This window comes from Coregonus lavaretus (assembly GCF_964263955.1).
Source record: "Coregonus lavaretus genome assembly, chromosome: 10".
NCBI lineage: Eukaryota > Metazoa > Chordata > Actinopteri > Salmoniformes > Salmonidae > Coregonus > Coregonus lavaretus.
In genome coordinates, this window is record NC_139997.1 from 26,949,606 (window position 1) to 26,962,664 (window position 13,059).

General features: G+C 44.2%; 1 protein-coding gene across 1 annotated transcript in view; it reads left to right on the forward strand.

Moving 5' to 3' along the window:
* The window catches only part of LOC311136279 (cell surface glycoprotein MUC18-like), a gene marked incomplete at both ends in the record, with an annotated part of 58,823 nt that overhangs the window by 41,802 nt on the left and 3,962 nt on the right, over positions 1–13,059 (forward strand). The window contains 11 exons of the mRNA XM_084170406.1: positions 2,831–2,955; positions 4,391–4,625; positions 4,889–4,959; positions 5,068–5,155; positions 5,323–5,502; positions 7,624–7,751; positions 9,559–9,703; positions 10,095–10,210; positions 10,346–10,487; positions 10,709–10,839; positions 11,012–11,153. Of these exons, the coding sequence (XP_084026532.1) occupies positions 2,831–2,955; positions 4,391–4,625; positions 4,889–4,959; positions 5,068–5,155; positions 5,323–5,502; positions 7,624–7,751; positions 9,559–9,703; positions 10,095–10,210; positions 10,346–10,487; positions 10,709–10,839; positions 11,012–11,153 (1,503 nt within the window). The remainder of the gene's footprint in view (positions 1–2,830; positions 2,956–4,390; positions 4,626–4,888; positions 4,960–5,067; positions 5,156–5,322; positions 5,503–7,623; positions 7,752–9,558; positions 9,704–10,094; positions 10,211–10,345; positions 10,488–10,708; positions 10,840–11,011; positions 11,154–13,059) is intronic.

The window sequence follows — 13,059 nt, forward strand, 5'->3', positions numbered from 1 at the left end:
AGCGAGGGAAAGAGAGAGAGAGAGAGACCAGATGAGAGACTGAGAGAATGGACACAAATAAGCCCCAATAAGCAGGGCCACAATGAGCAGGCTGGTTGCTTGGCGCTGTGGACAGGATAAAGGAGGGGAAGTCAGGGAAAAGCAGGCAGGCAAGCAGGCTGACAGTTGGGGTGGGAAAGCTCAATAGGACCAGCGGGATGTGACTGTGAGTTTAATAAGGGCTCTGTATGTCTGTGTGTGCGTGCATACGTGCGTGCGTGTGTGTGCGTGCATGCATTTGTGTGTGATTTATAATGACAGATCTGAATATACAAGTTTGAAAATACTTCCAGAAAGTGCAAATGGTAATGGCTTGTGGGCGTGGACACACACACACACACACACACACACACACACACACACACACACAGTTTTAGACACATACACCCCCGCAACACCCCCCCTGCCCACACACACACACACACACATACAGTACACACACACACACACACACAGACTTAGACACATACACCCCCGCAACACCCCCCCTGCCCACACACACACACACATACAGTACACACACACACACACACACAGACTTAGACACATACACCCCCGCAACACCCCCCCGCCCACACACACACACACATACAGCACACACACACACACACACACCACTCAAACAATGAATGAGGCCGATTCCAATTCCATTACCTCTCACTCACCCAGGACCTCCCTAGCCCCCCCTAGCTGTGGCTTCTTTGACATTGGCATTCCTACTCTAATGTGGTGAGAAAACAAAAAGAGAATTACTTGACACATTGGAAAGAATTAACAAAAAAACTGAGAAAACTATAATGCTATTTGGCCCTAAACAGAGAGTACACAGTGGCAGAATACCTGAACATTGTGACTGACCCAAACTTAAGGAAAGCTCTGACTATGTACAGACTCAGTGAGCATAGCCTTGCTATTGAGAGGCCGCCGTAGGCAGACCTGGCTCTCAAGAGAAGACAGGCTATGTGCACACTGCCCACAAAATGAGGTGGAAACTGAGCTGCACTTCCTAAACTCCTGCCAAATGTATCACCATATTAGAGACACATATTATTATCCCTTTTGTACTTTAACTATTTGCACATCGTTAAAACACTGTATATAGCCATAATATGACATTTTAAATGTCTCTATTCCTTTAGAACTTTTGTGAGTGTAATGTTTACTGTTCATTTTTTGTTTATTTCACATTTGTTTATTATCTATTTCACTTGCTTTGGCAATGTAAACATATGTTTCCCATGCCAATAAAGCACTTTGAATTGAATTGAATTGAAAAGCAGATGACTCTCTGTACTAATTTCAACCCCTAACCCTCAATGTCTGCTCTCCCCTTCCCCTCCACCCAGTCAGGGCTCCTTCTGCCAACATGGAGGAAACCCATTAATATCTCCGCGGCTCCCTACCAGCACCAGCCCCCGCCTCCCACATGCTTCCGATTAAGAAGGAAGCCTCTCTCAAGTCTCTCTACTTCTCTCCATGCTGGTGAAGATGGAGGCTAGAGAGAGAGAGAGAGAGAGGGGTTGGGGTGAGATAGGGGTAGACAGCGAGGGGGGGGGGGGGGGGGGGGGTTGAGCTGGAGTGAGACAAAAAGAAGAAGGGTGGGTGTAGATAGGAGGGGGGTCATTATGGCCCCAGTGGACTAGGATCAGGCTAGATAGATGGAAGGGTGGGACGAGGGGAGAAGAACAGACTGTCTTTGAGCCAGAAAGAGGGGGATGTGCGGGGTAGAGAGGGAGAAGAGAACAATATTTATACGTGTGTTGGAGATTGGAGATTGGAGAGCAAGTATCTCTCCACCATGAATGGGAGGCTTAATTTGGGCATGTCTCCTTCTGTCTGGCTCAGACAGGGTATTACTATAGATAGAGATCTGGGTGGAAGCTACCTACTGGAGTACACAAGAACAATGTGGTAAACAAAAACAACACGTACTGTAAGACTGTCTCAGAGACTGTCTGTGTGGCTCAGCTCCAATGTAGTGGGAAGAGGCTTGAGAACAACATTGCCAGCGAATCTTGGGAAAGTGACCTTCAAACCAGACATGAGTGTGAAACATGATTATAATCCAATTCAATTACTATTGCGTATTTGATTGTTACCTAAAATTACAAAACCCTGCAATAGCAACCTATATAACTTTCAATTGTTTGGTTATAGGTAGCTGTGTGACCCTAAAGTCTAGACATATCTTCCAAGAATAGTGCTAGATTCCACATCCTATAAAAACAGTTGTTTTTATAATGCTGTTATACATCAAACAGGCTCTGTCTTGTGTCTGGTGGTTCTCATGACGTTGCTGAGGGGACAGTTTTAGGCTAGTTTGTTGGCTCAGTCACGGGTTAATAGGGAACACTGCAGTAATTCTTCAGTCTGTGTGTAAAACAAGCCTTTTCTCTGTGCTGGCGGCTGGCGGGTGACACGCTGAAGAGCTGGACACTGCCCAGTGCTCCTGGAGGGACCAGGGTGGGCCCTGCTTCACACATTCCACACATTGTAACATCTCTCCCCTCTGCCAGCCAGCCACAGTGTCTAGTTCTCATACCGTTAGAGCGGTCAAAACACTGGTCCCACTGATCCATAGAAGATCCATCAGTTTGCAGTAGAGTGAACATGCTGGCTCTCACACTGTGCCTGTATGTCATTATAACACTGGCACAATAGGGGTTAATGAATTAAAGATTGTCTTTTGAAAACATGAAAATGCAAAGCCTATTTTTGGCCTGCCAGGCATGTTGTTGTGGTCCTTGGTGTGACAACACATTGATGATGGTGTTGTGTTTGTTCTTTGCAGCCTGGGCCAAGGTGGACATGACCATGGAGGAGAATGTGGAGGTGTACCTGGGCGACTTAGCAGACATACCCTGCCAGTACGTCTTCAGTGAGCAGCCCAGAGCAGTCATGATCCAGTGGTTTGTGGTGAGCACTTCTGGACCATTTTCTGCACCCCCTCCTGACTCACCCAGCCACACACTGTCTCTTTCTCTCTCTCTCATACACACATCAGAGTATGTGAGTGGAGCTGGAGCGGAGCGTGCCCAATTTGACTGGCGCGCAGAGCAAGATTCCCAAAGGCCTTCTCACCGCTCCAATTTGGTTCCAGTAGCGCTCCAGTAGTGCTCACTTCACCAGCTCAGGGCATGCCCGGCCCAGCATGCATTTGTAGTCTACTTATGTGCTGCTATAGCCCCTTGCTTTAGCTACTGTCATGGAGTTCGCTAAATATTTTCATAAAACTGATAAAACACACAGGTGCAAAATCAAGGTGACTTACAATGATGAGGACCAAGAGCAGGAGAGGGAGTGTGGTGATGTAGTGTTCACAACTAAAGAATCATTGTGGAATCTGAAAAGATACATATCCCGAAAGCATGATGGTGTACCTACTACGAGCGCATGCTAAAAGAAAGGAACGAGGTGGGTAGATAACTAAGTGTGTCATTGTAGCAAAGTATTTATAAACAAATAATCAGATCTCTTAAATGTTTTGTTCATTTTTGTTCTATTATCTAGGCCTGGCCATGTTCAAGCAGCTTTCCGTTTTGATTGGGTTATTTTGCCTAAAATATAGAAAAAAAAAAAAAAAAACTCTGCATATCTGCCTAGCCTGGCAAGAGTGGCCAAAAGGGTGTTTAGCATCCCCAGTGAGGTGAGGAGAGGATATTCTTCGCTGCTGGCCTGCTCTCCAGGCACCATCGCATTCATTCTAAAAATGAATTCAAAGGCACTAATAAGTAATTTTTTGTTTCATTTGTATTTATTCTAAGTAAGTCACAGCCTATATGCCCAATTTATAGACTATAATGATTTAATACAACAAAATGTTTAAATGCTGAGCCCTTTATGTCCCTACTAACCTAGTGTGTTACACTCCCAAATGCTTCACAATGTATTTCTTTGTAGGCTTTAGCCTTGAAATAATATAAATAATATAGCCTAAATAATTCATTTTTGTTCCTTCTTAGGCTCCCTGTCTGGCTCCTGACCTATTTAGAGTGTTTAAGATGACATGTAGCCTATTTGAAATGATGTGCGCTTCTTACATTCACCTTTTCATGTTTATTCAAATACTTTTCATTCAAATCCATATGGTTTGGTTTCAATACTTCAAAACCAAATGGTAGGTTCAGGTTGTCACAAAAATAGATGGGTGTTGGTTAAATTGTGATTTTAATGAATGGAGAAAATTTGGAGCGGCTGTTTTTTTCCAGTGACCTCAGAGCGGTTTTTAGCAGAGCGGTTGGAAACACCGCTCACATGCTCTGACACACATACACACACCAATTTATTTCTAGGTACACTGTATTTTTCACATTCAACCTAGTTCATCTTCTGGCTCATTCCTTCCCTACAGAGGAATCCTGGTAGCAGTAGCCGGGAGCGGATCTACTACGGTGACAACACGCAGCAGATAGTGGACGATGGTACAGACTTCACGGGCCGTATCACGGTGTCCGACATCGGGGACCAGGAGGGCGTGCTGCTTACCATCCAGGATGTCCAGCTGACTGACGAGAGGGAGTTCTTCTGCCAGGTCAACGGCATGGCCGCAGGCAACGGAGAAGGCAAGACCCACATCAGAGTGTTCGGTAAGACATTGGACTCCAGATCTGTTTGTGCTTGATCCAACTCCTCTCTGTGTTCGTTCCTTGTTATCCAAATGATTGAGGATTTGGGTACAGCACAGTATGGGCACATACTCTGCCCATGACCATGTGTTTCAGTGGTCTTGTGCCAGGTCGCAGTTGTAAATGAGAACTTGTTCTCAACTGGCTTACCTGGTTAAATAAAGGTGAAAAAAATGATAGAATGTGTCTATGCATTGATAATGTTATTTGATATTTTATTCCAGATCCTCCAGAGGCCCCAGTAATTGAAGGTGTCCATGCTGGAATCTCTGTGACCAATGAGCTGCCATCAAGGGTAGGCACTAAGCAGTCCACTTGAGTACATCTCACTTTATCTCTCAGTCCATAAAAGCAACATTGAACATTATAAAACGCTTTAAGACATCTTATTCTCTCTATACAGATTGCATCGTGTGAGGCCAGGAACGGCTTCCCCAGACCCAACATCACCTGGTACCGTGACAGCAGCCCACTGACCCCAACACATGGCCGTGAGTAGCAGGAATACCAATGGACTATTTGAGCAAAACTAGTCAAGCAATTCTCTTGTTTTGTCACTGAAATACATGTTGTCAATACATGAAGAAGTGTTTCCGAATGTCATCTATCTACCAGCCTGTGATAGTAGCTAAATCAGTGTTTTTCTCACCCCTCCCAGAGATCAATGTGGTAACACTAGTGACCCGTGAGTCCAGTGGCTTCTACACGGTCCAGAGTGAGCTGCAGTACAAAGTGGCCAAGGAGGACAAGGACGCCCTGTTCTCTTGTGAGGTCAGCTACTACGTTCCAGGAGGCGTGAGGACGGCGAAGTCCAAGGGCATCAACATCACTGTGCACTGTAAGGACCCAACCAGCTGTCATATACCCCAGACATGCTATCGCTAACCGCACAATTTACAGTGAGGGAAAAAAGTATTTGATCCCCTGCTGATTTTGTACGTTTTCCCACTGACAAAGACATGATCAGTCTATAATTTTAATGGTAGGTTTATTTAAACAGTGAGAGACAGAATAACAACAAAAAAATCCAGAAAAACACAAAATGTTATAAATTGATTTGCATTTTAATGAGGGAAATAAGTATTTGACCCCTCTGCAAAACATGACTTAGTTCTTGGTGGCAAAACCCTTGTTGGCAATCACAGAGGTCAGACGTTTCTTGTAGTTGGCCACCAGGTTTGCACACATCTCAGTAGGGATTTTGTCCCACTCCTCTTTGCAGATCTTCTCCAAGTCATTAAGGTTTCGAGCCTGACGTTTGGCAACTCGAACCTTCAGCTCCCTCCACAGATTTTCTATGGGATTAAGGTCTGGAGACTGGCTAGGCCACTCCAGGACCTTAATGTGCTTCTTCTTGAGCCACTCCTTTGTTGCCTTGGCCGTGTGTTTTGGGTCATTGTCATGCTGGAATACCCATCCACGACCCATTTTCAATGCCCTGGCTGAGGGAAGGAGGTTCTCACCCAAGATTTGACGGTACATGGCCCGTCCATCGTCCCTTTGATGCAGTGAAGTTGTCCTGTCCCCTTAGCAGAAAAACACCCCCAAAGTTTCCACCTCCATGTTTGACGGTGGGGATGGTGTTCTTGGGGTCATAGGCAGCATTCCTCCTCCTCCAAACACGGCGAGTTGAGTTGATGCCAAAGAGCTCCATTTTGGTCTCATCTGACCACAACACTTTCACCCAGTTCTCTGAATCATTCAGATGTTCATTGGCAAACTTCAGACGGGCCTGTATATGTGCTTTCTTGAGCAGGGGGACCTTGCAGGCGCTGCAGGATTTCAGTCCTTCACGGCGTAGTGTGTTACCAATTGTTTTCTTGGTGACTATGGTCCCAGCTGCCTTGAGATCATTGACAAAATCCTCCCGTGTAGTTCTGGGCTGATTCCTCACCATTCTCATGATCATTGCAACTCCACGAGGTGAGATCTTGCATGGAGCCCCAGGCCGAGGGAGATTTACAGTTATTTTGTGTTTCTTCCATTTGCGAATAATCGCACCAACTGTTGTCACCTTCTCACCAAGCTGCTTGGCGATGGTCTTGTAGCCCATTCCAGCCTTGTGTAGATCTACAATCTTGTCCCTGACATCCTTAGAGAGCTCTTTGGTCTTGGCCATGGTGGAGAGTTTGGAATCTGATTGATTGATTGCTTCTGTGGACAGGTGTCTTTTATACAGGTAACAAACTGAGATTAGGAGCACTCCCTTTAAGAGTGTGCTCCTAATCTCAGCTCGTTACCTGTATAAAAGACACCTGGGAGCCAGAAATCTTTCTGATTGAGAGGGGGTCAAACACTTATTTCCCTCATTAAAATACAAATCAATTTATAAAAAAAATTACATGTGTTTTTCTGGATTTTTTTGTTGTTATTCTGTCTCTCACTGTTCAAATAAACCTACCATTAAAATAATAGACTGATCATTTTGTCAGTGGGCAAACGTACAAAATCAGCTGGGGATCAAATACTTTTTTTCCCTCACTGTATGTTGACTCAGCATGCTAATAATTTGAGCATTATTGAGTTCAATTGAATGTAATGCTAACTAGAGCTAATACTACCTCGTTGTGCTAAAGGTGCTCTCCGGTTGTTTTTATGACTATCCCTATCAACTAGTAGGGTGGTCACTGGTGTTTCTCTCTAAAACACTCAAGTTAAAGCCTATGAAATTATATCAGCCTATCTAAAACAAGTCAACAGCTTCTGGGTTGTCAAAGTAGTAAACCAACTAATCTAATCCAAACCCACCATCTTTGGCGCTCTTTCAATTTTAGCCCACAATGTTTTCTCAATGTATCTAGTGTTGTTTGAACCAATTTAGCATACCATGACAGCGATGACAAAACACAAACTCTGCTGTTGTCAGTGCTGAGTAAATGACTGGCATGTAAAGCGGCTTAGCCTGGTGACTTCACCAGGCGTTGAATAGCCCCGTTGATGTATGTTTTTTGTCCCGCAGTCCCCACAACCATCATCGAGCTGTGGAAGGAATCTCCCCAGGGCCTGGTCAAAGAGGGGGACACTGTGGAGCTTCGTTGCCAAGGCGATGGCAACCCCCCGCCGCCCTTCACTTTCAACCGAGAACAAGTAAGAATGGCCCCCTTTTCTGCGTCTGCCTATTGAGTCCAGATAACCATAAAACGGGGGAGAAAAACGTGACACGCAGGAGACATCTGGAGAATGTTTTTGATATTCAGACTCAGGCCTCGGAGTAGAAGTGTAGGCCTTGTGAACGGGACCGCATCATGTTTGACCCTGTGGCTCTGGGAGAGATCTTTGGACCCCGGCAGGCAAGGTCTGTGACTGACTGGAGATCAAAATCCTCAGGATGGGATAGTTCTCATTCCCATGTCTCACACACAATACCTACAGTATGTTCAACTGACCACAATAACACATTTGGGGTTTCCCCTGTTGGGTCTTAAGACTGGGATGTGGATAGAGGCATGGTTTGGTCATTCAGAGCAGGGGTTCCCTAACCTAACATAGCAGGCGTAAAAGAAACGTCTGAGTAGGACACCCCACATTCACCTTGTTAACGTCCAAAAGCGGAAGTCGGGTTACAGAAAAGTCTAAATGGGATCCTTGGAACATCCCAACTCTGACGTCACCCCATAGAGCCCCACAGTGGAGGTGTCATAATACCCATAAAACCTAGCGGTCAAACAGGGAAATGGTTCCAATCGTTTTTCCACCATTCATTTTTCCCATAGGATATTGTGTCAATTTAAAACTTGCACAAGACAGTTCAAAGAATTGTCAGTTTGATGAAATGTTGCCAATTTATTAATTACTAAATTTAGCTAACATTAGATAGTTAATTCAGATATTCTTACCTTTGCCTCGATTTGGCAGTCTCGTCCAGATCATCATGGCATTTGTAGTTCTTTAGGATAGCCACATAAAAATCGTCTGTCCTCAGTTGCAACACTCATTACCGAGTTCCAAACTGCCTCTGGAAGCAACGTCAGCACAATAACTTTTTGTCGGGAGCTTTATGAAATTAGTTTCCATGGCCGAGCAGCCGCACACAAGCCTAAGGAGTGGTGTAAAGCTTGCCATGGACTCTGGAGCAGTGGAAACACGTTCTCTGGAGTGATGAATCACGCTTCACCATCTGGCAGTCCGACGGACGAATCTGGGTTTGGCGGATGCCTGTTCCAACATCTAGTGGAAAGCCTTCCTAGAAGAGTGGAGGCTGTCCGCAAAGGGGGGACCAACTCCATATTAATGCCCATGATTTTGGAATGAGATGTTCGATGAGCAGGTGTCCACATACTTTTGGTCATGTAGTGTAGATTAACAACAACATATCACAGTCATAGAAAGTAAAACGTTTCTGTAACCGTTACTGAAAATGTTGTTGCTGTTCGGGCCGGCTACTTGCACATTTATTTCTGTATTTTAAAATACTAAATACATGTATTTGAATTCAATACATTTCAAAGTATTTTGTAGTTTTTGATACATTGATCTTTATGGTATTTTGTAATTGTATTTTGTAAATTTTGCCCATCGCTGGGTGTGGCAATGGGCATGGTCGGTCGTCTGCACTGCTGAATTCTGTCCGGGTCCTGGGCAAGAACATTTTAGGTCCTCATCTTGGCAGCAATGCACAAGAAATGTCATCCTGCGACCCACCTGGACCCCTGCTGTGACCCACAAGTGGGTCCCGACCCACAGTTTTGGAACCACTGATTAAGAGGGTCACAGGAACATTTTAAACGTTTTAAATAGCTCACGTTAACCAGACTAGTTTAGCTGTTGTTTGGGTGTGACTTAAAGGGATAATTCAACCCAAAATCTATGTTTGCCAAAGATTGCCATTCCCTAAAAGTAGCCAAAATGTAGATCCATTAATATGACAGTGTAAACCTGATGTTGCCCCTCTCAGGAGCAGGAGACGGTGCTAGAGGCCAGCGATGACACTTTGGTGCTGAGGGAGGTGATCCGTGGGAACAGCGGGGTCTACCAGTGCCGTTCTCTGGACCTGGACACCTACGAGGAGGTCACGGGAGACATGCAGCTCACTATCCACTGTAAGTTAGCTAACACACACATACACACACACTGAAACATGTGCACGCACACGTACACATGTATTTTTTAATGCTCTGTTGGTTTGGACTGGAAGTGGTTGAATTAGTTGCTTGATTGAGTTTCACGCAATCAATTATTTTTACTCATGGCCCTTTGATTACCGAGATAGACAGCTCTGCAGTTGTGTGCCACTCGCTCACTGTCACTGCATCACTTCACTACTCATTAAGATAATTTAATTGAAGTCAACATTGTCACCGTCGATAAACATGATTTGCAGTGATGTAATTCAAATTGAGAAGGCATTTGATTGGAATAAGGTTGCATGGACCACACACCAGCATGGTACTTAGCAATGTCTTGTCCTCACATCATGTCTACTCTCTCCAGATCTGGACCCAGCTGTTGTGGTGCCCAAAGACTCAGAGATCTTGTTAAAAGGAGAGAGTCTGACTGCTACTTGCAACGCTCTGTCTTCCCTGGAAACCGCCACTGTCTGGTTCAAGGTACAGTATACCCCGTAATAAGCACTAACTTAGTGCTTTAAATGCAACACGGTTATAAGAGTGACATAAGAGATGACCATTACTCTACCTCTTATATGTCTTATGTTTGTCTGTATATTTTTTGTCTTTGTGTAGAATGGGCAGCAGGTTGGCACAGGCCACATGCTGTTCCTGCAGGATGCCACCTATGACACGGCAGGAGAGTATGTGTGTGAGGTGACTGTTCCTTCCCTGCCTGGACTGCACACCTCTGGCTCAGTCCACATCATCGTCCAGGGTGAGTCACCACACCACCACATGTACTCTCTGTAACATACAATCCATTTCTGGGGAACATTTTTGCATTAGCTCAGCACTTTCACTACTTGGTGATTAGTTGTATGTGGGGTGTTCTACCAGAAACAATGGATTGAGTTTGTCAGATCAGATGTTTTCATACCTCAAAAACTGTCTTTTACTGGAGTCTGTAATGTATATGTGTTTGTAACCCGTCTCCAGGTGCTCCCCAGATGAAGGATGCTGACAGGGAGGTTGAAATGGATGAGGGAGCTGGGAAGTGGGTGAACCTGAGCTGTGAGGCACATGCACACCCCCTTCCCACCATCTCTTGGACCGTGACTGGCAGCCAGGTAACACAGGGCTTGGCAGCGCACTGGGCAGTTTACATATGTGGGCATATTTACATTGCATGAATTAAATAAATAAAAAATTGCTATGTAATTTTCTTGGGTATGTCTGTTGCGATGCACATTGGTGTGACTGATGACATGACTTTAGTGTGTGTGTGCTGTGTGTTAACAGAGCTGGCGCGAGGTGCTGACCAGAGCCACGGAGCACAGCACTATCAGCGTGGTGTCTGTCAAAGTGACCTCTGACATCACAGCCTTCTGTAACTCCACCAACGATATTGGCACAGAGACAAAGTCCTTCAGCATCAGAGCCAGTAAGCCACCCTACCATATACACTACATAGGAATATACAGTATGGGCATTAGTGATGCGACTCATAACCCGCAGTCCTCGCAGTTATATATGCGGGGCGGGTGGGTTTAGGGTCATGAAACTTTGTGTGAATGAAGGGTGGGTGGGTGGCAGGCAGGTTGAATAAAGAGAAAACAATGCATAGAAAATCCATAAATGTATAATTATTGTGCAATTCATATCTATAGGCTACATTGAGGTTTTTCTTTCATTATTTTTTATCTAGTGCGTAGCCTAAGCTTTAGGGCCTAACTGTAGTGTGCCAAGTACAGGCCAATTGCCAAATGCTTTTGGGAACTTGGGCAGAAAAAGTTAACGTTGATCCACTGAGGCAAAAAGGACAATGTTGACAATAAGAGAAAAGCTGCGAAAAGGAGAGTTGAAAATCAATAGAAGAGAGGGCCAGAACAGTAGTCTAATGTTTGGCAAAGATTTGGTGAGTGGTAAAAGAGGATGATAGCAGTGTTATGTGTGATAATTGTGAGGCACTATATAAATTCGACAGTCATAAAACGGGGACTTCAAAATGGCACGTCAAAGGAACTGTACTGTTTAGATGGGTTAAATGGAATATTGGACACTGACTGTAGGTCTATAACCTGTCACATAGCCTAATAAAATATGAACTCCTGCAGAATTAAGCATTTCTTGCAGTAAAATTATACACCAAATGCTAATTATGACTCTGGAACAGGAGTGGAGCAATATGATTTATTTATTTCAGCATCTTGAAAGAACAAATTCACATTTAGGGACTGTCTGTAAAGGTGCTGTCTTTATCAGCATCATAAAAGCTGATAGTATTTCAACCACATAAAATATGCATCCAAGCCGAACTGAAATCTTATCAAAAACATGTTGGGTCGTTTTAACAGCTTTTAAAGAGTAACTTTCATTAAGAAAACTTTTTTAAATTTGAAACCAGATGTTTTAGGCTTAGTTATATTGAAACACATAAATGATGGTCTTAATTTAGACAGTTCTTTGCAAAAGTGATACACTACATATACAAAAATATGGGACACCCCTTCAATTTAGTGGATTCGTCTATTTCAGCCACATCCATTTCTGACAGGTGTATAAAATCGAGCATACAGCCATGCAATCTCCATAGACAAACATCGGCAGTAGAATGGCCTTACTGAAGAGCTCAGTGACTTTCAACGTGGCACTGTCATAGGATGCCACCTTTCCAACAAGTCAGTTCGTCAAATTTCTGCCCTGCTAGAGCTGCTCCGGGCAACTGTAAGTGCTGTTATTGCGAAGTGGAAACGTCTAGGAGCAACAACGGCTCAGCCGCGAAGTGGTAGGCCACACTTTGCTTTATCTTGGCCAGGTCGCAGTTGTAAATGAGAACTTGTTCTCAACTGGTTTACCTGGTTAAATAAAGGTTAAATAAATAAATAAACAAGCTCACAGAACTGGACCACTGAAGTGCGTGGCGCGTAAAAGTCGTCTGTCCTCGGTTGCAACACTCACTACCGAGTTTCAAACTTTCCATGGCCGATGATTTTGGAATGAGATGTTCAGGTGTCCACATGCTTTTTTTGGTCATGTAGTGTATATGTGCTTTTACAAAGAAAAAAAACATGTAGGCTATGAGGATTCTATGTTTATATTCATAGCTACATCCATCATACGTAACAAGAAATAGATGACAATGGTGGTAATGTCAACTCGCTGTATTTTTTCTCAACCGCTATGACTGATTGGTGGCGCAGTCCGCTAAGACAGTTGGCTCATAGTTCAATGGTTGTAAGTTCTAATCCTTAATTTACAATATTTGTCCCATGCCCACACACTTCTAATTCTGAAAAGTGAAAGCGTACCTGTGAAAGGGGTCGCCCTGGTAGTAGTTGTAGGTTTTC